At 44.5% G+C, this 25,317-nt stretch overlaps 1 protein-coding gene across 9 annotated transcripts in view; it reads left to right on the forward strand.

Moving 5' to 3' along the window:
• The window catches only part of SDCCAG8 (SHH signaling and ciliogenesis regulator SDCCAG8), a 250,681-nt gene that overhangs the window by 194,078 nt on the left and 31,286 nt on the right, over positions 1-25,317 (forward strand). Inside the window, exon 18 of one of the 9 annotated variants that reach the window (XR_013334574.1) lies at positions 3,523-3,581. The exons of 7 other annotated variants lie outside the window; for them this stretch is intronic. Coding sequence is in view for 1 of the 2 variants with exons in the window: in XM_077761818.1 (XP_077617944.1) it covers positions 3,655-3,676 (22 nt within the window). In the remaining variant the exon portion in view is untranslated. Of the gene's footprint in view, positions 1-3,522; positions 3,582-3,654; positions 4,029-25,317 lie in introns of those variants that run through there. One more of the 9 variants, XM_077761818.1, reaches the window with a different exon arrangement.

Raw genomic sequence — 25,317 nt, forward strand, 5'->3', positions numbered from 1 at the left:
TTCTTTACCATCATAGAAAAGTTTAATGAATAGGAGAAGAAAATTTAAAAAAATTTAATATTTACTTATTTTTGAGAGAGAGAGAGAAAGAAGAGAGAGACACAGAATTCAAAGTAGCTCCAGGCTCTGAGCTGTCAGCACAGAGCACGACGTGGGGCTCGAACCCACGAACCACAGGATCATGACCTGAGCCCGAGTCAGACGCTAAACCGACTGAGCCAAACAGACGCTCTTAGGAGAAGAAATTTTTATCACTGCCCCAGGTCTCAGTCTATACTCTGCACATAACATCTGTATGTATGTCTAGATTAATACTGCTAGTTTTCCATTGCAAAAAAAGGCTCTTTGAGGAGTCAGATGATTAAAACTTTATATTTTCAATTCCTAAAATATCTCAGATAGCAGTTAAATTCACGATGGCTTATAGCCAAGATATAAGTTGGGCTGTGTAGTAAAGAGTACATCATACTATGACTGGAGGCGATTTTTACACCTGTCTCAGCAGTGCTTCTTGAGGCTGAGGCTTTAAGAAAAAGATCCGAGGAGGCTGGCAATTTCGGGCAGATGTGTATCCATACCTCCGGCATCACTGGTTGGAATTTAACTAGAGCGATGCTGCAACCATCTGGGTCGCCAAACGGCTGAGGTCTGCTCTTGCCCGCGATTGTAAGTGTGGAGGGGATCTGCTTGAATTCATAGACGCTGGATTTATAAAAAGACGACATGTCAAGCTGTAACGATGGTGGCCTGCTGCTGGGATGTGCCTGTGGCCAACTTCCTGGGGCGGCTTCCCTCCGACATTCAAGTGTCGCGTTCAAGGGTGTCCCCGTGCCTGTGTGACATGGTGCTACGGGATTTTATGTCAGTTCCACCTTCGGGGGGAAGCCCCGGTTGCACAGATCACCTAATGTGCAGAAAGAAAGAACATTAAAATGAAAAGTACAGTCCCAGAAGCCCTTCCTACTGATATGTGGACCTTCCCATTTTTTCAGAGCGAGGAACCAAATTACAGCCTCACTGTCACATTCTCTTGCAATGTGGAAAGTTAACGGCTGATTTCTTGCTCGTGGAGAAAAGCTTACTAACCATTCTGGACCACTTGAGGACCAGTTCTGGAGCCCGCCGTCTTTCCTGATTTCTCTAAAACTGTTTGGCTGTGTACCTCCACAGCGAGAGCTATTAGAGTTTTTTGCTGATACGCTTGGCACATCTCCAGCAAAATAGTCCATTAAAATTCAAATCCTTTCCCAATAATTGAGACAATCAATTTACATTAAACAAGGCACAATTATACTTTCATGTACAATTTAAATTCTATAGAAAATAATCAGTGTGCAATAAAGAGGGACACTTATTTTGATGCAAAGGGATGTTTTTATAGTCTGCATAAACAAATCTTTCATATTTTCAAAATAGTGCCCTCATTACGTTTGGTGTAGGAGAACTCTATTGTGTGTTATTTTGATGTAGGGACAAGTGTGTGTCCACGGCTGCATGTTTAATAAGCAATGTGACTTTCTCTCCGTGCCATTTAAATTGCAAGGGCTGAGATGGAATAAGGTAGGTACTTGTCTGCTGTTTGACATGAAATCTCTCTTGTAAAATGAGCAAACAAAGAGTGAGGTGAGTTGAGTGCGTTCGTTTGCTTTGGTTGCCACCTCAGTGAAACGGGCACCAGGCATTCGTCTGGACCTTTGTGCGGCAGACCAGGGGTCTTGGGCTCTGGCCTCGGGAAGTCGTTGGGAGGGATTCGGGGAGGATGCACGGCCCCCTCCTGCCTGCAAACCGCCGCGAGTGCGCGCACCAGGCAGCCAGGCTCGAGAACGCGCCCAGCCGTCCACAGCTCCCTGTGCAAGCGCGCAGCCAGGCGGGTGTCGTCGGCCCGGAAATCTAGAACACCGGAGAGGCGGCATTAGGAAGAATATAGTACAAATAATGACAAGATAGAAAACAAATCCTGTCAGAGCCCGAGAATATATTTGGCTTCCGCTTGCTGTGTCTGTCTGTTTCTATAAACGGTCCAGAATAGAAACCGGATGTTTAAAATCTCTCTCCCTTTCACATGCTCGCCTCCCCCTCCTGTCTTCCTTCCTCTTCAGTATTAGTAGACTTACTATTTTTATTAGTTTTTATTTATGTTCCCATTTTTCAATATTTGCCGTTTGTGTGGGTAACACATTAATTTTTAATGAAATATTTTCAGGCTCTTGGAATAGCTGAATCATAAAAGAAAACTTGAAATTGATATAGATGCTAAGGCAGCGTGTAAACTGAACGTTACAATTACTTTTCCCACTCACAAGTGGCAAATGGCTATTTTAAAAGGTGATGTGTGCCTAATTTAAATCTCTTATCTTTGCGTATCTTTGCCTCGGAGTCTGGTGTTTGTCTAATTTTTGTAGCACACGTACCTCAGATACCATTCTAGTTAACATGAAAGAAATATCAAAACAATATTGGTGCTCTCTACTAATTTTCATCTTATCTAGAAGCACATATTCTTGATAAGCCTCGCTGCTGTTAAAGAAATTCATTTGTAACTGAAATTGAATCCCGAGCTTAATTTTACACTGCGGTTCTGCTGCAGAACTCTAGATTTTAAAGAAGGCAACGTTTGTTTCTTTGAGCAGTTTATGTTCTCCAGCCAGGAACTGTTTGCATCCTTGTACTTGCAGAATTAAAATTAATCCTGGAAAATCTTTGAACCATTTTCTGTTACGTGCTATTCCCAGAACTGAAGCTTGTAGTCCACTTTGGAACTGTAAATTAGTAAGTATGGTTTCTCCCAAAAGCTTATTGTAGAAAGCATGGACATTGGAGATGTGGATCTTAGAGACTTTTTTCCCATTCTCAAATCATAAGGATACAAATGATCAATTGAATGTTGGTAACTTAAATCTTATTTGAATATATATAAACATATATATATACATAAACACACATACACGTGTGTGCACACACATATTGGGTGCTTATTATATATAAGCTTGTATTTTTGTATTAGAATTATATATATCACTTTACATTTTATTCTTTGTAGTAAAAATTTCTAAATAAGATTACTTTTTTTAAAGTTTATATTTATTCATTTTGAGAGAGAGAAAGTGGAGGAGGGGCACAGAGAGAGGAAGACAGAATCCTAAGCAGGCTTCATGCTATCAGTGCAGAACCTGATGTGGGGCTCAAACCGTGAGATCATGACCTGAGCTGAAATCAAGAGTCAGACACTTAACTGACTGAGCGACCCAGGGGCCCCTAAGTAATATCACCTTTCTGAAGTACATTTTCTTATTCTTAACATTAACAATCAATTCATGTAAATTTTCCAAATATTTATATTTTATGTTCCAAATAAAGATGAGTAAATGTTTTCAGGAACGCTGTCTATCTTCTATGAACTGAACTGCACAGAACAGCATTTTAAAGAATCCGAGACACCGGAAAGATTAGGGTGACCCCCCCCTTGTCTTAGCATCTACTTCTCACTCTCCATCCTTGCTCAACAGACTTGTTCCTTTATAGATGAGGAAACTGAGGCCTGAAGAGATAAGGTGACTTCTAAGGTACAGTTCAGGTAATAAAGTAGACTCTATGATCTCTGCCTGCTGCTCTCCTATTTTCTCCTGGACTCACTCGATAATCTGTTTCCCGAAGGAGGGAGCTGGGCTGCTGCTAATTATCAAGAGGAAAGTATTAGGTGCAGGTGAGCAGATGTTTCACAAAGCTGGCTTGTCGAGCAAGCTCGAGTCCAGAAGCTGGATGAGTAACTGAAAGGCCAGGAAATCATAACAAGGATCTATGCTGGGCGAAGACATTTCCTCTGCGTCTGACCACCTCACATGGAGCGCCACATCTTTCTTCCTGGACAAACCACATCAAAGTTGCATCTTTTGACTCATCCAATTTTGGTTTCTCTAAACCAGCCGAGAACATGAGACCCCTGGGGAGCAGCCAGCTGCCTTGCAGAATTTTCTGTTTCAATGATGCTCTCCCACCAGACTTTTTACGATTATCTCCTGCACACTTAATTTGACAGACTTAAAAAAAAAACAAAAGCAAAACATAAACTCTGCTTTGTTGATTCTTCTGAAATTATTCAACTCTGTTTTCATCGAATCCGCAAACTTTTTTTTTTTTTTAACCCATCACTTCCGATTTCACTAAACCTTAAGCTCTGCATGTGTAGACAGCCTAAGCAGGCTTGGGAGGGAACACAAGTGACCAGGGAGCAGGCACGCGGGCGGAGCAGCGGCGCGCAGTCGTACTGGAGGCCACGAGCACTGAGCACGCCCTGGTCGTCATTCAGTACGTTTCATGGAGGGCAAAGGGAAGTGTTGGTCCATCGGGTGCTCAGGGCAAGTGGCCCCGTGCATTCAAAGAGCTTCTGCTCCACCTTGGAGAAACCACTAGGGTCAGACGAATGAAGACGTACAAATCCGCAGCACACTCTCCATGCAGTTTCCCCTCTTGTACCCGAGAGGAGGCAAGCAACTGGGAGGCAGAAGACAGGGAGCTTTCTCCATTCCCTTTTTTGCTTTCTCTTGCCCCGGGTTGTGGAGACCAGCCTGGCACCCCCCAGAAGCTGGGCCAACGGAGCACTCTTATACCAAGCAGACGTTCCACAGCTGCCTGGCGGGAAAGGCAGTGGCCACTGTTCAGCCTAGAGAATCACCCTTGCGTACAGATTTCTGGATGACCTGCTACCTGGTTGCGGATGGTGGGGGCTGCGGCTCTGCTTTCTGGAGGGAGCTGATCTCTTCCTTGCACGGAGTCCTAGAAGGAGTGTTTTCTTAAGGGGCTGGGCTGCTGACCATGCAAATGGTTTCAGAATGGTTTTTGATAAATGCTTGGATTGAGAACCCATGCCTGGTGTTTAAAGGGTGCTGTGAATGCATGAAGTCCCATCCCTAGACTGATAATGAATGAAGAAATCAGCAAGTAGTGAACAACGATCCTCTCTCTCAATTGGGTGAATGTCATTTTTCCTCTTCTCTTTTTATCTTTTTTTTTTTTTTTGGTCTAAGCATCCATTTTCCTTTCCGTTTTTTAAATTTATTTCTTTAATGTTTATTTTATTTTTGAGAGGGAAAGCACACAAACAGGGGAGGGGCAGAGAGAGAGAGAGATGGAGACACAGAATCTGAGGCAGGCTCCAGGCTCTGAGCTGTCAGCATAGAGCCCAGTGTGGGGCTCGAACCCACAGACTGTGAGATCATGATGTGAGCTGAAGTTGGATGCTTAACCCACTGAGACACCCAGGCACCCCCCACATTTTCCTTTCTTAATCAGGTCATGATATTTGCCAAGATGATGATCATAGCACACGACTGCTTCACACACAGATACACACACACACAATAATGCAACATTGCTGCCTCTTGGCTCCCCTGCTACATTTGTTGTGGCCCCAAGGGGTGGGGCAGCACTTTTCCATATGTATTTTGTGAACAATCACTTCCACAAAATAGTCTTTGAAAAACCAATGGAGGATATAATTGGGGACGTATTGTGTAAACTACCCACCCTTTGGGAAGGCGAAACTCACATTACTGTACTAAAAGCCTTGATAAATCGTAGAAATTATTAATCATTCTTAAAGTTTAAGTTGGCTCTAATTTAAAAAAGAATCTAAGTAAGAACATCTGTAAACATTTAAACTTTAGGATAAGGGTAAAAGGGTAGGGCTTCGAGCCACCCTGCAGGACTGTGTGTGGGGACAGATCACTGGTCGAAGCGTGGAAGTGGCCGTGTGGACTGCATGGTTTCTCGTGGCTCTGTGAGCATCTCTCATCCCTTCACCCCTCTGTTCCACTGCATGTCCTTCATACTCCGGAGCGCAGTGTGATCATCAGGTCGTGCTTTCTAGCTCACGGGCGGGGAGACCCGCCCATGACTGCTGCACTCACGGGCACTGCCGAGCAGTGGGCGTGTTACCTGAAGGACAAGTTTGAGGTGTGACTAATCCAGGCACTGCGACTGTGTCATGGAGTAGATTTCATGAGAAATAGGTCCTCCTTAATAGGAGGACTTCGGTTTCTCTGTTCCACCTTTGTGGCTCTAATGAGCAAGGAGTGTAAGCATCCACTTTCCTCTCATGCCATAGGCTCTCAAAGGGATATTCTTCCTCCTTCTCAGGGATCTAGGATCATTTCTGAGTATATATAGAAAGAAGATATGTGGGGCGCCTGGGTGGCTCAGTTGGTTAAGTGTCTAACTTCGGCTCAGGTCATGATCTCACAGTTCGTGGGTTCGAGCCCCATGTTGGGCTCTGTGCTGACAGCTAGCTCAGAGCCTGGAGCCTCTATCTCCCTCTCTCTCTGACCCTCCCCTGCTCATGCTGTCTGTCTGTTTCTCTCTCAGAAATAAAGAAAACATTTTTTAAAAATTTTTTAAAAAGAAAGAAAGACGATCTGTGTCCATTTAATTATTAATTCATTCATTTATTGTTTATACACACACTCTGCAGATATTTACTGAGTGCCAACTCTGGTAATAGGGGAGTGCGGTAGGTTTGGGGATGAAAGGTGCCTGAGACTGAACCCTAGTCTTCGAGAATACGTGGCCAGATGCTCTCGCCTATGTTCCCTGAAGTCTAGAATAGTTTTCCTTCTAGGCCTATGGACCTCATGTTTCTCAAGAGACAGGTCAGCTGTGCTCTCTTGTGGGATGCCTTCCTTCACCCACTGTCTGCATTACTCAACACTGTGTTCAGACCACACTTTGATCAAGTTCACAGGACGCCATCTTTATTCTTTGAATGTCGACTTGTTAGACTCTGAGTTCCTTGAGAACAGGACCCATGTCCCAATCATTTGTTTCTCAAGCATGTCGCCCAATGCCAGGCGCTTAGGAGACACTCACTCCATGACTTTGTAATCATTTTTACCTTCAAGCTCGCCTTTTTCAGTCTCCCCAAAACTGTAGAAGCAGGGAAAATAATGAGCCAAAAGCAGAGTTAGATGGGAATATACAACTTTAAAAGCATATTTTATAACCTCTTACCTGTATCCTCACATTTGGAAAAAAACACTCAATTCTTTGTGTGTCTAATTACTGTCATTAAGTAATATAAACCTGAACTGTTATTGTGTAAGGATGTGTATCCAGTAAGCACTCAATAAATACTAATCACAGCTATTAATCACAAACGTGCTTTGATCTCACTAGAGGCTCTCCCTCACTCTGTTTAGGCCATTGAACTACTCATTGTGTTGTTAGTTGGTCCTTATCTTCTAGGGTTTGTAGGTCATGTTTAATGGAGCTGAATGTTAGGGTTGGCAGCAGTTACATAAATGACTTTGACTTTACAAATTTTACAGCAGTCACTTGGAACGAGTTACAGATTTTCTAAGCTTCTGGTTTCCCTGGTGGCCTGATATATTAAAGAACGACGATTAACTTGCAAATTTTGTGAGAGCTGTTGTTGTTGTTGTTTAATCAGCCAAAGTTGACGTTTTATGCAATACCAGTGATTTCTGTATCATAGGTGAAGAAGAGAATCTAGAATTGAGGCGGGAGAACATTCTCCTTGTTTTACATGGCCAGGCAGAACAGCCCTTAGAAGACGATCCTTGGAAACAGATGATTATTTCTTGCTCAGACCAAATATACTCAACTTCTGTTATGTCTCCCACTGTAAAATAATCACTTCTGGGCCTTGTGTCTGGAAGCACTCCAGCTTTTCCACCCAGCCCTTCAAACACAGAGGCATTGGTGCCGTATTTCATGGCTCCTATTTTGAATTACGCCACCGTGTCCACCTGCTGGGCTCGGCTGGATCAGAGGGTCCCAGATTTCTTGGGCTTGTCCCTAGAACAGGGAGGCCTGAGCAAGTGCAAGGGAGGTGGCCAGGGGCAGCTGCCATGGCCCTTCCCCCCAGGCCCACGCTCCTATCTTGGTTCCAGACCTCCTCCTCTTCAGCATGGAGAGTCAGTGACCCTAGGAAAGGCTGGAAAATGTCTGGGGCCTGCTCTCCAGGTATCTCACATGAGAACTACTTTTAGGGTGAAATTTGGGGGGTTGGGTAGGGCGAGGCTAACTGAAAATCTGAGCTCTCACTGGGACTGCCGTTCCTTTATCCTACCTAGTTGGTTCCCTCTGGTTTCCAGTGTTTCTGTTTTCCAGCACTTAGAGCACTGCGTTCATGGCATTGTGTGTCCTTTTCTATTATCAGATGGAGAAGTCTTCAGCGTGAACCAGGCCTTCCCAATCTCTGAGGTCCCAATGTATAAAACTATGTTGAGTCAATGAATGATTTTCCAGGAACTGAAACTGTTTTAATTTAAAAGCTGTTAGCTAATGGTTAGTGTTGATATACACTGATTCCTTGTGCCCTCATTTGTGCCTTGATTGTGCCCTCATTTCTTTCCATCCGTCCTTATTAGTAGATTTTCAGCCCTTTAAGCTACAATATGGTTTGGTCCATCCAAAGCAACAGCAGCAACAACAATAGCAAACAGACAAAGTGAATACCTGTTACATGACAGGGACTCCAGGCTATGGGGACTGAGAAGATACATTAATCACTGATCTCTGATCTCTGGGGAAAGAGGGAAGTGTAAAGCCCTCACCCTATCCCCATGGGCCCCATGGAGTAAAGACTTTGGTAGACATGTGTGTGTATCTGCATAGATTGCTGAAGAGAGGCATAAATCCAGCCTGGGAGATGTTGGAGGACTTTCTGGAGGAAGGGACACCAAAACATAACTTCAGAGGGTGTGCAAGGCTGCATGGCAGGCAGAGAGGAAACCTGGAGAGGAAAGTGATGTCACATGAACCACAAACAGGGCGTGTTGGAAGGTGGGAAGCAGGAAGGAGGCCTGGGTCGCGGACCTATTTCTGTGTCCTATAGGTATTGGGGAACCAGTGAAGATGTTAACCATGACCCAATAGCAGATTTGCATTTTTTTTTAAGAGAGAGACAGAGCATGAGCAGGGGAGGGGCAGAGAGAGAGGGAGACACAGAATCCAAAGCAGACTCCAGGCTCTGAACTGTCAGCACAGAGCCCGACGTGGGGCTCGAACCCACAAACCATGAGATCATGACCTGAGCCGAAGTCGGACACTTACTGACTGAGCCACCCAGGCGCCCCCAGATCTGCATTTCAGATAGTTCACTCTGGTGGTGGCATGAAGGGTAGATTTCAGGGAGCCAGGCAGGGAAACTGGACAGGAAATGGTGGGTGCCTGAAATAGAGGCGAAAGGGAGGAGATGGATTGGAGAAATGTTGGCTAATGGTTGATGGGATCTGAGAAGTGAGGGGAAGAAAGGAATCAAGTAATTTTCCTCCTTTTACTGTTAGTACCTATTTCTTTGGTCTAAATCCCAATGACATTTTTAAAAAAATTATTTGTTCTGGGGTTTCTTTTTTTTAAACTCACGTTGGGTGTTGAGCCCAAAGCAGGGCTTGAACTTTTGATCCTGAGATCAAGACCTGAGCTGAGATCAAGAGTCAGACGCTTAGCTGACTGAGCCACCCAGGCACCCCGCTGGGACACTTTTTATATATCTGGGAATTAATCTGCAGGATGCCTGAAAAGCCAATGACTTTGAAACTGACAATTGTTGGTCATATTTCTGTTGGCTTAAAATTTCCCTAAAGCAAGTCTAATTTTTATTTTCAAATTTATTTTCAAATTTAAATATATTCCTATGATTATTCAAACTAGGCTTATAGTTTTTGCAAGAAGCACTTTAAATCCCAAGAAATGTCAAGAATTGTATAAGATGAGAGATTATAGTTGATTTACCACCGTTGCCAATGTATAGCCTTCCTTCACCTCCAGCCTGGCTGCTCCCTGCTCCCTACGTACCCTACGCCTGCCACTGTCCTTGGTGCTTGGTAAAAGGGTCCTCCTTCATAGGATGGACACCCAAGTAGATAATAAAGTGTAATGAGTATAATGATACTTCTCTTTGGCCAGTCCCACTAATTATGGCTCTAAGCAGTAGTATTATCTCTAAGAGATGAGCATTGAGAATGATCAATTCAGAATATTAAATAATCACAATGTCCAGCACCAGAACAGTAGTTACATACACAGTTAACAATAAATTCCCTACAGTGGAATTCCAAAATGCTAATAAAATCGCTCGTTAGCAGAAAAGTGTCTATTGACATGATAGACATTCAAACTATCTCCATATCTGCAAGGGGAAGTAGGATAAAAGTAGTATATATTATATGATTCCATTTTTGCAAAAAAAAAAAAATAGATACAGATATATAGACCCAAAATATCTTCTTCACGCTCTAGCTTTCATATCCCACACATGTGGACTCAGATTTTTTCTCTGTGCCAACTCATATGCGGAGCTCAGCCTCTCTCTGAATTCCCGAAGACTTCATATGCACAAAGCTGATCAGCATGGACGTTACTGTAGAGGATATAATAAGAAAAGTGATGAGCATTTACACCACCGCATCCCTTAGAAACAATGTAACAATCTCCACTGATCCGAGGTTCTCTCTTTCAAAGTCTCCTCTAGGCTGTATTTCCACTACTCGGGAAGCTTCCCTGCCCGCCCCCCACCTCCGCTCCCCTCCAGCCATCACTGTCTTTGCTTTATTACATTCTGGGGACCACTAATTCCTTACCCCTCTAATATTCAGAACAATCCAAGTCTGCCCCAGCTCTTGCCTCAAATGTACATACATTCAAACTATCCTGGGTTTCAAGTAAAAAGTAAAGTTAACGTTGCAAACTTTACACACAGCACTCACATACATACACACACATATCTCTAAAGAAAGTTTAATAAAACAGTGTGTACCTTTCCTATAAACTGCAGTCCATGTTTTCTGTTTAATGACTGCTAGGAGCTTGTGACCCAGAGTTTGAAAAACTGCCATAGGAGGCCACTTAATGACCACAAAGCTTTAGCATGCCTCTTTGGAATCTTCTCAGATTATCAAATTACTTCTTCCAAACACCAAATGGATATGTTTGCTTCCATCTTGTTACACACCTTTGTGTGTCTATACACATGCACACACACAGTACACACACACACATACACACACACACACACACACACACGGTTTACATTAGCTGTTTCTGGGCAGTGGGGCTATTGGTATGTTTTCTTCACATTTTCCAAGAATTTCTAAGTTTTCTGCACTGAGTATGCGTTACTTTTATAAAAGGAAATGTAAACAGTAAGAAAAAAATTTTTTTTGAAAAGAAGGCTCAGCTCGGGTTTTTGTCTCTTCTTGGAAGCCTTCCCTGACTAACCTCTTCTAGGTTCCCTCCATCCGTTTTTCCATTTTGCCCTTTTAATTTTGTGTGCCTCGCACTTGCATGCTTGCCTTATAGTGGTCTGTTTTCATGGTATTTTCCTCCTGGTTCTCAGGCCCCTCCCCTCCCCGTGCTTCTTCACCCCCGTAGACCTCTTCTTCCTTCCCTCTGCAACGAAATTCTTAAGCTGAGATCCATAGATGGGCTGTGAATCTCCTGAAAATGGATGCAAAATTTAACGTGTTTTCATTTCTTTTTCTGGGAGGCAGATCCACTTGGTTTGTGAGTGCCTACATTATGCCGGGCAAGGTTCTAGGTCTGATCTTTTGTCAGACCCTCTGAAGAATTCCTGACCCGTGTTCTCCACGCTCGCCCTGTTTACTTTTCTTGTCTACAGTGTAGGTACCACGAGACAAGGACTGGTCTGTCGTGCCAGTAACCAGGGTCCTTCTGCCTGGAACAGCGCCCACAAACATCGTAGGCGCTCAGAAAGTGGGGCCTGCCCTGTGAGTAAGCATTATGAGATTATGAGGTAGAGAAGACATTTATTCTACTATCCCCATTTCTCATAGTGGAATAAACATTGTGATGTTACTTGAGGAAGGAGGAGGGAATCACAAATGTGGTGGGACTCTGGGAAGTCAGACTGAGCTTCAGGCCGCCCTGTTGCGGCATTGGCTGCGGAGCGCTCGATGGGCCCCAGTGCAGGGAGGTCTGTCTCCTCGTCTCTCCGGCTGGCCCCTGCGGGTGCCTAGGCCCTTTCTTCCTCTAAATCCCACCCTTGTTGGTGGGCTCAGGGGCCCAGCCCAAGTTCGTAGGACCGGCATAGTATGAAGGCCTCCTAACTCCTAACTCTTGGGTTAGAGAAGGCACGACACTCTTGAGGTTTCCTTTCCCTTTGGCTTTATATAATATGGTTCATTTTGTTTTTGAATGTGGTCTATTCCATAGAAACCAGACAGGATGTTGTTACAATAGTAGGCTGATGTCTCAAGGTGACATACTGGCCCACTGAGATCTCTAAGAGCGTGACCCACAGACCTGCCTCTGCATTTTCTGATACAGTGTGAACACCTGATGCAGTGTGAACACCTGATGCAGTGTGAATGCCTGGTGCGGTGTAAATGTCCTGGTGTGGTGTGAACGTTCCTACCCGTCAAAACTCCTGTTAAGAATATTCAGATTATCTCATTTTGCCATCAATTGTATTTTGAAATATTAAGTTGGGCGGAAATACTGCTCTTTCTGCTTAAGTAGATTCTCTCAACCATGGCAAACTATTTTTAAAATCAGGTAAATCAGTCCCTAATGCAAGTTGTATTCTGTGTATTTTTTTCAGACCATGAATGTGACTGGGACCGTGTGTTTAAAGTTCAGCTCTGTGTGTGGTATCCCTGTGATAATTTGAGTACATAAAATAAGATGTTTACAAAAACCAACCTGAGACCGATACTATACAGCAGTTTAGCAGCAAATTTCTACTCTGGGTATTTAACAATAATTGGGATCTTTCTATTGGCTTCGCATAAACTCAGATCAGTAGTAAAATGTAAGCACCAGCCCATTTGGCAAACTCCCGCACTTCAGGCTCACAAATTTGCTTCTGATTGTGCTTTTTGGTCACACCTAGCTCAGATTTTTGCTTGGTGCTTTTTTAAATCCTCTCATTTACATACTGTGGTAAATTTAAAATGGGAACAGATGAATGCTGCTAAACTTTCCTGTTTCACTGATGAATATGGTATTTTGCTTCAACTATCGAGCTGTGATATATTCAATGACCTTTAAAACAGAGATACTTCTTTTCATATAAGCTGTGGAAGATGGATTATTAGTGTTGTCTTCCCTTCGATGGGTCTGAGGTACAGAGGCCAAGCCCAACATCTGAGAACTAATTGCAGTGGGGCTAAAATTCTGTTTCCAGTTGATGGCCTCACACCGTCATGTGGGGCCGAGATGCCCCTTCACGTGGGGTCATCTGAGAGCCACACAGATGATGCGTCCACTCCCTAGTGCACTATGGTCAGGGGATTGTACCCGTTGGGGGTGTTAGAATACATGGCTTAGGTATGAATAAGAAAAGAGGGAGCGTCTTTTTGGGTGGCTGATAAGGATGTGGCTCTAGCTAAGCTTAATATGTGATCTTATTTGTTGTTTTTTTAATGTTTATTTTTGAGAGACAGAGAGAGACAGAGCATGAGTGGGGGAGGGACAGAGAGAGAGGGAGACACAGAATCTGAAGCAGGCTCTAGGCTCCGAGCTGTCAGCACAGAGCCCGACACGAGGCTTGAACTCACGCACCGCAAGATCACGACCTGAGCTGAAGTCAGATGCTTAACTGACAGAGTCACCCAGGCACCCTGTGATCTCATTTATTATTATCCATAATAATGAGCCTGTTCCCTAGAGGAGCAGAGGGAGGCTTGGGGAGGTGTCCAAGAAAAATCGGAATCTCAGAGGAGTTAGAGCAGTAAAAATTTTATTCAGGAACTATCACAAACAGGGGCAAGAGACCTTATAGAACTTGGCCTCAATTTCAAATACAGCAAGGGCGAGTGGGGTGTTATTGGCAAGGAGCAGGATGGAGTGGGGGCGGGGCAATCAGTGGATGGAAAATTATAAAGGGGGTTCTGGCCAAACCAACCTAACAGGATGCTTCCGGAGGGCAGGCAGGGTGAGTAGATATCACGTGGAGAAAGGTGAAGGAGGAGGGATTCTGACAGATATCTAGGTTGGTCAGATATGGAGGGTGAGGGATCCTTTCTTAACTGACCAGATTGTTGCTCACACTGGACAAGGGCGGACACTGAAGCCCAAGGTCAAAGCCTAGTTGGGAAGAGACCCAGAGAAACCCGACTAGGTTTGGTCAAGGGAGAGTGCTTGTCAGAGCTTACATTATTAAATCATTGAGATTTCTAAAGTCATGCTTCTTGTGCAGCCTGCACTGTCTCCTGGTGACACAGGCCCCTGTCCCCACTGGACGGTGAGCAGCTGCAGGGAAGAGCTCTTGATTGGGGCCTGCATCTTGCATAGTGAACAGACACAGCACTTTGCAGCTGATGGGCCATTCATGTGGTGAGGATTTCAATAAACACACCAGATGTGCCTTCCTATATCCAGGGGTCAGAGAGAACTTCCTAGGGGAGGCAGAATACAATAACTTTGTGACTGTTCATTTTGTTTCAGTACCCACAATCATTAGTAATCTTAAAGTTACATATAAATAAATACATGCATAGATATAAAATATATGTACTGCTTATGATAAAATGCCATAATGTATAAAATGAGAAAAATCTTGGGCAGGGGCGCCTGGGTGGCTCAGTTGGTTAAACGTCCGACTTTGGCCCGGGTCTCATGATTTGTGGGTTCGAGCCCTGCATCGGGCTCTGTGCTGACGGCTCAGAGGCTGGAGCCTGCTTCGGATTCCGTGCCTCCCTCGCTCTCTGCCCCTCTCCCAGTCGTGCTCTGCCTGTCTCTCAAAAATGAATAAATGTTTAAAAAATTTTTTTAAGAAAGAAAAATCTAGGGCACAATCTTAAAGAAAAGTACAATATTAAGAGAAGGGAATATTTCTATTTCAGAATGAAGGAATAAAAAGTTTTAAAAGCTATAACGCAAACAATTCCCAGGGAATTGTGAGGCCCTTTATTTCCCTAAAATGAAAAAGTGGGCCAACTGCAAAACATCTTCTTGCATTGCTTCAGTCTGTCTTGGGCACACTCAATTGTGCTAAAAAACTGGGGGCTCTGAAATTTAATAAAATGACCCTAAACCCAAATGTCTTCTTCCAAATTCAGCCTGATAGAAAGCCAAGCTGGTGTCCATGCGTCTCACTTTAGGCAAACCCCATATATTAAATCCAGATTTCCAATAGAGGAGTTATGTGGTCATGTGTCACTGAACAACACAATTCACTGTAGTAAATTTCCCTTGTGGTGCTGGTGAGACGTGATTCAGCTCATCAGAGCCCTCGACACCACATTTGCAGGGCATAGCACGTTTGAGAAGGTTACCCCACAAATCAGCCATTTCAAATTCCTTACGGGACCTGGCTGGGTGCTATCCTGGGCCCTAAGGAGAAAAACATGGTTCAGAGTGGTCTCTGCACCCGAGCATGTGTGGTCCAGGAGTGAGGACAGGTGGGGTTGTTTGCTCTCCATGCAGATGTCGTGTGTCCCCCCACCTGCTCATCCACTGTGTCGACCAGGAGCATGTAGAGTTTACCTTGATGTCAGCTTCCTCTCCTGGTTTTATTTTCCTGAAAGGGAAAGCCTGACATAATTAGGTCTGAGAAGAGTAGTTGGGTTCTTTTTCCTTTTTCTTTTTTTTTTTTATGTTTACTTATGTGTTTTTGAGAGAGAACGAGTGTTGGAGGGGCAGAGAATGAGGGGGAGACACAGAATCTGAAGCAGACTCCAGGCTCTGAGCTGTCAGCACAGAGCCCTACGCGGGGCTCGAACTCACAAACTGTGAGAGCACGACCTGAGCTAAGTCACATACTTAACTGACTGAGCCACCCAGGTGCCCCAAGTAGTCAAGTTCTATTTTCCTCTTCTATCCCACCCTGGCCAGTAGGGAAATTCCCCTAAAATTCTGTAGCTGCTCTGGGCCTTGCAGCTTATTAAATGCTAAACGATGATTCGTTTAACAAGCCTGCAGAAATAGATGACAAATTTGGCCGTACAGTGGCAAAATAAATAGAATTTTTAAAAAACGGGTGCCTCAGTTATAATGAAGCCAGTGTGGGAGAATCTGCTTCGAGCAAATGATTTCTTAGAAGAAATTAGAGTGAGCTTTTTACTGTATCTATAATTCTTTTCATGCAAATATGTAAGGAAAAGCAGTCTTTTAGCCTTTATTTTTAGACTAATATACCTAGGTCAAAGTGGGTCATTCTCAGCACTAAAAAAGGGGGAGTGAGGGTAGGGGAAGTGGTTTACTTTTTGTTTTTGGTGAGGAGTAGGCTATTTCTTTTTTTTTTTTTCTTTTAATTTTGAGGGGGCAATCTTCCATCTTTATCTCTTCTTTCTCATTGTGCTTTTCCTGGACCTTTCATCATGCTTTTACCTTCTAAATTTTTTTTAATGTCTTTTATTTATTTCTGAGAGAGAGAGAGAGAGAGAGAGAGGCAGACAGCGTGAGCAGGGGAGGGGCAGAGAGAGAGGGAGACACAGAATCTGAAACAGGCTCCAGGCTCTGAGCTGTCAGCACAGAGCCTGACATGGGGCTCGAACCCACAAACAGTGAGATCATGACCTGAGCCAAAGTCAGACGCTTAACTGACTGAGCCACCCAGGTGCCCCATCATGCTTTTAACTTCCTACTGCAGAATTGTGCTGGGTGATGGTGGTTAGAACTTAGCCTGGAGGTTTTTCGGTAGATGCTATACTTTAATAAATGTTAAATACGCTCATTGCGCTGTCTTCTAAAGAATGTTTTTGAAGGGTCTTTGCGCATACATCTGGGGGTGGGGGGAAGAAAGCAACCAAATCTGTTTTATTTAAATTCCAAATTCTAGGGGAGCAGATTGTCACAGAATATACAGAGATGAACTTCCAAAAATGAAAATGGATGGAGGAATCATACGTATTCATCACAAATGTTAGAAACATCAAGGTTTGGGAGTCATAAAGGGCCGTCCTGCTTTATAACAATTAATTGGTCAATTATTTCCTAATTCTTCTTCATGGAAAGGATCATATGAATATTCAAGTTCAGCCCGTGTCTCCTGTGTGGATCCCAGAGACACAAGGTAGTTTCATTCTCGGTGTCAGATCAGAAGCGAAAATTATCACAAAACTAGAGATAGCTCATGTAAATGTCCACATTGTTTAATAGTCGATTTTACATCCAAGGCACAGTTCTTTCTTTTTAATGTTATATCAGAGGCTTGTAGAAAATATAGGAAAAGAATCCACCCTTTAAGTAAAAATGTCTTTGCTTTGCCTAGCCCATCAGACTCCACATTGATAATGGCTTCCCACTGTTGACTGGTATCATGTGTTGAGAATTTTTTTTTAAATACAGTGAGTATATTTCTGAATTTTCTGATGGTAGCAGTCTTTGTGCAAACATGGGATTTGTAATGTTGATGGTTGGTGTCAAAGTACAGTGTACCTGAAGCTTAATTTTTCATTAGTTTTATAAAGCATTTAACATATGGATTGAAGTCACTCAAAACTGATTTCTAAAAGAGAGATCGTTTCTGTATTTATATAATTGCAGCCTCATGCATGCTTTGTGAATTTCAGCTCGCACCCTCCAACCCCCGGGTAAGTGGTTATCAAAGGTGGTTATCATCACTTAACAGTATGAGGAAACAAAGAGATTGGAGACCTTGACTTGACTTAGACGGCATTGCCTCTGGACTGTGGTGTGTTTTCTTCTCATTTTGGCTGCAAAACCCAAGGCATCTCTCTCTGTCAGAAATGTAATCATCAAATATCCTGGTATAGATCAAGATCTCTCTGTAGGAACCTTCGGGATCCATCCTGAAATGAGGTCTCAAGAGGTTACAAGACATAGTTGCATTTGATCTTGACTTGTGTGTGGGTCTGAACAAGTTACTAATTTTAGGAGCATACTTCTTATGAAGAAGCCTGGCGACTCAAAACTTAAGATCTTTGCCATAAGAGAAAAATTCATCCACGCCTTCAGCCAACAGGGCCCATGACCCTGTCTCTACTTTCATTTCAGGCCCTAAGGGTTCTTGTTTCCAGGCTGTCTTGTTGACTTCCAGTTTCCATAGTTTGGCAGCCATTACACATTGTATGAAACTTCTTGCTACCATGTACAAACTTTCTGACACACCTTATAATAATAATGATTATTACCCAGCACGTAATCATGCAGCACATAATACATATGTAATAAATTATCATTACAGTTATTATCACTAATATTGCAGTAGCTAACTTCATTTTTTAATTTAGAGAGAGTTGGGGACAGGGTTAGAGAGAGAAAAGAATGTTTAACAGGCTCCACACTCAGCTCAGAACCCAGTGTGGGGCTCGATCCCACAATCCTGGGATCATGACCTGAGCCAAAATTAAGAGTCAGATGCTCAACGAACTGAGCCACCCCAGCGCTCCAGCAACAGCTAACTTTAGATAATACTTTCGATGCACCAGCCATTGTTCTAAATGCTTACCTTTATTGGCATGTCTAATTCTTGTATAACCCTATGAGGCAAGCACTACTCAGGAAATTGAGGCGCAGGGAGGTTACATGGCCACTTACATGACAGAGGTGGAACCAGAATCATGTGGCATTGCTCTCAAGTCTATGAAGAAGGGAGGCTGATGTGAATAACTTAGGAATATTTTAGCTCCCGTGATACCGATTTTTAAAAAGTTCCTGTGCGGTACCAATCAGATATGGCATTATTTTATGTTCTCATTCTCTGTGTCCTCTGAGCTGCTCTCCAAACACTCAGGCACGGCTGTGGTTCCCTAAGGGGCACCTGGTCAGTTTCTGAATGGAGTCCCAACATAGGTGCCTTAAGTGTTGCAAACGTATCTCACACCCAAGTATCCGTGAAAATCTTAGGTGCCGATGGATGGGATAAAATGCGGTAGAGAGCCTAAAATAGTCACACTCTCAAGTATGTTTATGTTACCATAAACTCAAGGCAGATGGATGAATAGTGAGAAGGAATAGAAAAGGAGCAATCATTTGAAATAAGAGAATGGCAGGAAGGGCAATTCAGTAAAATCTTTCCTTACATTAAAAACAAAGGCCGGGGCGCCTGGGTGGCTTAGTCGGTTAAGCGTCCGACTTTCCGACTTTTGCTTAGGTCATGATCTCGCGGTTTGTGGGTTCGAGCCCCGCGTTGGGCTCTGTGCTGGCTGCCAGCTCGGAGCCTGGAGCCTGTTTCAGTCTGTGACTTCCTCTCTCTCTGACCCTCCCCTGCTCACGCTCTCTCCTAGAAATAAATAAAACATTTAAAAAAAAAAAAAAGAATAAAAACAAACAAAGGTCATTCCTAATTATTGACAGTTTACCATGACGTTACACTAGGTGCTCTACAAAAGCCCTCCTCAGTTTACCCCAGTTTACAAATGAGGAAACTGAGACCCAGAGGAAGGAAATGTGACCGGGTTCATTGTCCATTAGAGGTGAAGCGACACTACACACAGGTTTGCCGGACAACAAAGCCTGTGCTCTGTCTACAATACCTCATGGTCTTTCTGCCTCTAAAAGAGACAATGATCCTAGTGGACTCACAAATGCAGTGGCCACGAGGGGGCTTGTCAAGACGCAGTCCGGTGAGTCCTGAGAGGTGTTGCCAGGTTAAAAGTCACTGGAAAAGTAGCGGAGCGTTGCTAAAAGGCCGCAGGGGACAACAATTGTTTGTGAAAGGAAAGTACAGCCTCTTGTCTGAGCGCGAAAAGAATGTGACGGCAAAAACTGAGAAGGTAGTAAGTTTCTACTCAGTTCTCACATGCTTTTGAGCATGTTCATGCTTTCCATTCATGACCACCCAGTGGTGGTGCGGTAACCTTTGTGCCGCCAGATACCACTGTCACACCCGGGTTTATATATGTCACAGTGTTTGCTCCTTTTTCAGGCTGTCTCTGTGATTCTCCTTTCTGTTACCGTGGCAGAATTAACGCTACTGACCTGGGTGGAGCCTGAGGGTGTTATCCATCAGTGTGGCACGGGTTAGATTTATTAAAAGCTCTACTTAGGGGCACCTGGGGGGCTCAGTCTGTTACGTGTCAGACTTTAGCTCAGGTGATGATCTCGTGGTCAGCAGGTTGGAGGCCCACGTCGGGCTCTGTGCTGACAGCTCAGAGCCTGGAGCCTGCTTCCAATTCTGTGTGTGTCTCTCTCTCTGCCCCTCTCCCGCTCATGCTCTGTCTCTCTCTCTCTCAAAAATAAATAAACAATAAAACATTTTTTAAATCTATTTAATAGAGCAATTTATCAGGTGTTAATAATGTGCCTATATTATATATAAATGTATATATTTTTTTCTTTGTCGGTCACCCAGTATAGACACCTCTACTTAAGGCAAGCAATAAAGAGGCACAATATTTTTCCCCCACCAAGTGCATGGTTGCTTACTGCAGATGTCAAGTTTGTGCAGTGCACACTCGTCTGCATAGGAGGGTCTGGGTTGGCGGTAGAGGTTGGTCAGTCTTCCCCAAGGCTGCCGGTGAGAGTGGGACCAGTACTGTCCGGGAACGGCCCATCCGAACACGCTTAACTAGCAACGTGACTGGTCATCATTGTAAAGCCCGGAAATTTCCCCTTGTCCGAACGTTGATGCAGCCCAGTCTTGAGAAACACCTAACTGGACACCTGAGCACAGACGAAGATGATTCCGAGGAGGACCAGCCCGGCTCCCCATTTCCACAAGCACGTCCAGCAGAGGCAAAGGGCGCGCATCCTTTGTGGAGTCAGGGGGAGAAGGCAGGGGGTCAATTTCTTTCTGTGATGTCACCGTCACAAATAAGCTCCCAGCTTCCAGTCTCCCCAGGCGGTTTCTCTGCTGTTTCCTGGGGGGTGTACCCCCGCCAACAGCCTCTCACTGCGTCCCTCAGGTGGTTGAAGTCAGTGGCCTCTGACTTAGCCTCTGCCTTCCAAGCTCACCTGAGGGGAACCACGTTTCCCAGCAAGGTGCTGCCTGTTGTATCTTATTGCTTAATTATTATACCTATTTAATGCCACTTAGAACATTGTCAGCTGTCGAGAAAGGGTAATTATCACGAGTCAAATGAAAAACACTTTTTTGGCTGCTTTACGGATACACATTTCACTGGTACCTTGATACATAATGAAGCCTGATAGCAAAACTTTTGCTTGTCTCTTCTTCAAGCCACAGCTGTTTCCCTGCTAAATTCATCCCATCTGTCTCCCCTTCCGTAAAGCTGTAGGCAGTATAGCATAAGTACAGAAGCAGCTCAGTGCTATTTTGGATAAACATAGCTGAAATTTGAATCTTTGCCATTTGCGATGCACACATTTTGTTTTACTGCTGTAAAGAGAGCTGTCAAAATACAACTACATGGATAATTTACTAAAATACAGTCAAATATAAGGTTGATCAAAGAGAAAGTGCACTGGGTCAGCCTGTCTGTTCCCTGCTCAGCCTGTTCGCTGCTCTGAAAGGTGTCCTGGCCTCGCGGTCCCAGGAATGCTGCTTGGGGAAGGCGGTATCTTTGCAGTCTGTTTGAATCCCGCAGCGTGGACTCAGGAGTCAGCAGTTCCTTCTGTCTGTGGCATGACTCGCAGAGTCCTTGAGAGGCTCTAGAAGTCCGTTTCCTTAGTATCCAAAAAACTTGCATCGATGGAAAACATTTTCTTTTCCCGGGCACAGCCAGTCAGACTTGAACTGTATGAGCATTCTCCCGTGAAACGGATCGCATCAAAACCTTTGCTACCAGTGAGGCAGTCCACTTTACCTCCATATTACTCTGTGTCAGGGTCATTGGTGCAGATGAGTGTTCTATTGTGCCTTTTTTGGATCATCAGTAACACGCACTGCTTTAGAGCCAATGCAGAAGTTTTCTTCAATGAATTCCTCTTCTGAGGGCTAAGACCGCTCACCTGCACGGGACCTCCCCTTGCACCCCTGCCTACTGCTTTCCTTACCCATGTGCCAAGGTCATTCTGGAGGTGCTGTGACCTCTGTGAGGGGCAGGGCCGGTATCTAATCTACTCGGGTGGCCACCTCGGCCAGTGCTCATAAAATATATTTGGAAGTCTGTTTGTTTATTTATTTATTTATTTATTTATTTCTGAGAGAGAGAGAGAGAACAGGGGAGGGTCAGAGAGAGAGGGAGACACAGAATTGAAGCAGGCTCCAGGCTCTGAGCTGTCAGCACCGAGTCCAATGCGGGGCTCGAACCCACGAACTGCAAGATCATGACCTGAGCCGAAGTCAGCTGCTTAACCAACTGAGCCACCCTGGCACCCCTGGAAGTCTGTTTAAACAGAGTTAACCAAGTCATGTGGCCTTGATGGCATCACGAGTAAGTCCTCAAGCAAAAGCATTGATTTAACTTGCGTCCATTCCACCAGTGAGGTTTCTCTGCCAGCACTCCCCCGGAAGCGTCTCTGCAAAATCCCCCAGATATGGATCCTGTCAACTACACAATCCTGTTGGAGCGATGTCTCCTCCGTCTTGTTCTCCACCATTTCCCAGTAGAGAGGGTATTGTAGGTGTTCGGTAAATGTTTGCCGGACAGGTGAATGCTGTGGTATTTTCTTCACGTTGCGTTGGCGTCCCTGCCTCTTGGTCAGCTGGGAAACACCAGCTTCGACGGCGTGTGTGGTACTTAAACAGCTTTAGCAAGATCACAGTGCTGTGTCTCCAGCTGCTGCCAGTGAAATTCTCTCCCTAGAAAGTCCCCGAGGCCTTCTCCGCACCAAGGCATTGCCCTCTTTTTTTAAAATCTATTTTGTCTTAGGGAAAAAAACCCTGATTCTTCAGAAGCGAAAGCAACATGATTTCCACAAATGTAATTAATTCTCTACTCCAGCGGAAGGTGGAGATGGCAGCTTTTGCCAGCGCTTCCTTGAAAGTCATCTCTATAAAAAGGGTGATGTGGTGGCTGTGAGGCCATCTGATTTCAGGCCACTCGGTGCTTTATCCACGCGGTTTGTGATGCTGTGATTACAAGTCCTTCTTTCCTTCAACACCTGCCCATGTCAGGCCTGCGCCTGCTGCACAGGGTGGTGGCTGCCAGGGAGACCCAGCCCCTGCTCACAAGGGGCTGACCTTTCTTCCTGGAGGCAGTTCTGATGCACTGTGACCAGAGTGAAGACGTGGAACACAGGGAAGGAACAGATAGGAAATCAGATAGGGAATTGTAGAGAGTGATTCTTGACCCTGAAGGAGAGTGGGGTGTAGGCAGAGAGTAATAATATTCTTTGGACTCCACCCTTTGGAAGATCATTTCAGACATAAGCCCAGGATGAGGAGCAGCACGTGACTTCCGTCTGACCTCCCTTGGGTTCCCAATGTCGAGGCATGGTTCTATGCCTCACACCTCCTGGTGGGCTCCAGTCTGCTAGCCCGGACTGCTCCCATCCAGCCCAAGACCGTGCTGACTCAGGCACTTGTTATGATGCCTGTACAGCACAATCCAATCACAGTGTGGGCCTCTGCGCAGAATTTTATCTTAGGAGGGAGAAAATAATACACATTACAAAAAGTGTTCTCTAGGGTAACACTAGTCATCTAACTCAGCATATGATGAGTTCTGTGAGTTTTTCAGTAATTCATGGACACCTTCTCCCCATCTTTATGATAATTCTGGAGCCTATGCTTTTGACTCCATTCTCATGGGGAGGACTCTCTGCCATCTGTGATGGGGAAGAAGACAAGACCATTCTGCCACATGGACACATGCCCACACAGGATGTTTAAAAAGCAGCGTCTCCTGGAAGTACCTGTCCATGCAACAAGTGTGAGCTCTCAGTGCTCCTGTGACTGCCAGCAGGCGTAGGTGGCTATTGTCTAGAGAGAAGGCTGGCAATAAGCCTTATTCAGAACCCTGTGAAGAAAGTCGGGGTGCCATGGTCAGATCCTCTTGACCCTACATTGCTGACAGGGTTGGCGAAAATGCTATTCATAGAGGGGAACAGAAGTGGCTGTCAATGGTTAACCTGGCCCCGATTGACACTTGATCTTCAGAATAATATTTATTTTTGGAAACTTCAGTATAAAGCATGTGGTGGTATTACTGGTACTTAAAAAAAAGGTTGTTTTTTTTTCCCCAACATTGCACCCTTAGGCTTTTCCATCATACCAACTGCTTACAGGGAGCGTGCCTACTTCGTCCCATTCTCTGGGATGTCGCGTGCTGTGAACTTTAACGTTTGAGTCTGCCTCTTACGAGGGGGTCACCACCTAGCGATTCTGTCTTGTGCTCAAGTAAATGACGACACCCATGAGTAGGTTCACCTAGCTAGGATTTGATCTGAATGGGACAGAGACCAATGGATGGCTGTCGGAGACTGTCCTTAGCCGTTCCCTGCACCAGTAAGCCTGCTACCACTTAGTTAGCTGAGACGCCAGGGAATTTCAAAAAAAAAAAAAAAAGAAAACAAATCTAATTAATACACATTATTAAACATATTTACACACACTGAACTATTTCAAACCAGTAATGCTGGAATAAAGACAAAATAATACTGTGTATTTACATAACACCATAACACCTTTCCCTAGAAAACTCTCAAGCCTTCACTAACTTACGAAGCCACACTGCACCCCACGAGGTGTGTCGGAAGTAAGGTAGAGCGGATCCCAGCGCCGATGAGAGGAGGGAAGCACGTGTCTCAGGTCAGGTGATAGAGACTCCAGGGTGGCCCCGTGGCGTTCACGGTCAGGTCACCACATGGTGAGGAAGCATCACAGCTGATTACGGATTTTAGTGGACTTCTTTATGGTGTTGTTTTGGTTGTGTTTCCTGTCGAGCCTAAAGCCTGTGCTGTATTTGAATTGACTGGAGGGATGAGTGAAAAGGACTGAGTCAAGGCCACCGTGGACCCCTAATCTGGTCACTTGGTCCATCGTGTAACTTCCCTAGACCCCACCAAATAGGATTTTCTTCTTTTTTTCCCCCTTAGCCAAAAGGAGTGAATGAATGAATGAATGAATGAATTTGTATTTATTTATTTTACCAGAGTGTGACAGTCTACTTCCCAGAAATTCCTTGAGGTGGCCAGACACATGCTAGTCAGTGAGAAAGGTGTTAGTGAGCCCTGGTCTCCTCTGGGAGGGTCAGGGGCTGATACCATGTCCAGCATCTTCCAGAACAGGACTAGGCCCCCACAGCGAGCACAAAACATTCCACGACTTCTGGGGAGCCCTTGGGGCAGGCCCGGAGCTGGGTGCAGTCGAGAACCCATGTGAACACAAGAATATAAACAGACCAATGGAAACAGGGAACTATGCATTTAGATTTTTAAATAGCATACATTAGCATCTTGGAATGAATTTTGCATTTAATATTCCATTGCATTTCCAGAAAGTTTAGTGCTGGAATTTAGTACTCATTTGGCTATGCTACACAGTGAATTTATTCACCTGCTCCTTTGAGGAAAAAGAGGAACTTTCTC

Source organism: Crocuta crocuta, unplaced genomic scaffold (assembly GCF_008692635.1).
Source record: "Crocuta crocuta isolate KB4526 unplaced genomic scaffold, BGI_CrCroc_1.0 scaffold243, whole genome shotgun sequence".
NCBI lineage: Eukaryota > Metazoa > Chordata > Mammalia > Carnivora > Hyaenidae > Crocuta > Crocuta crocuta.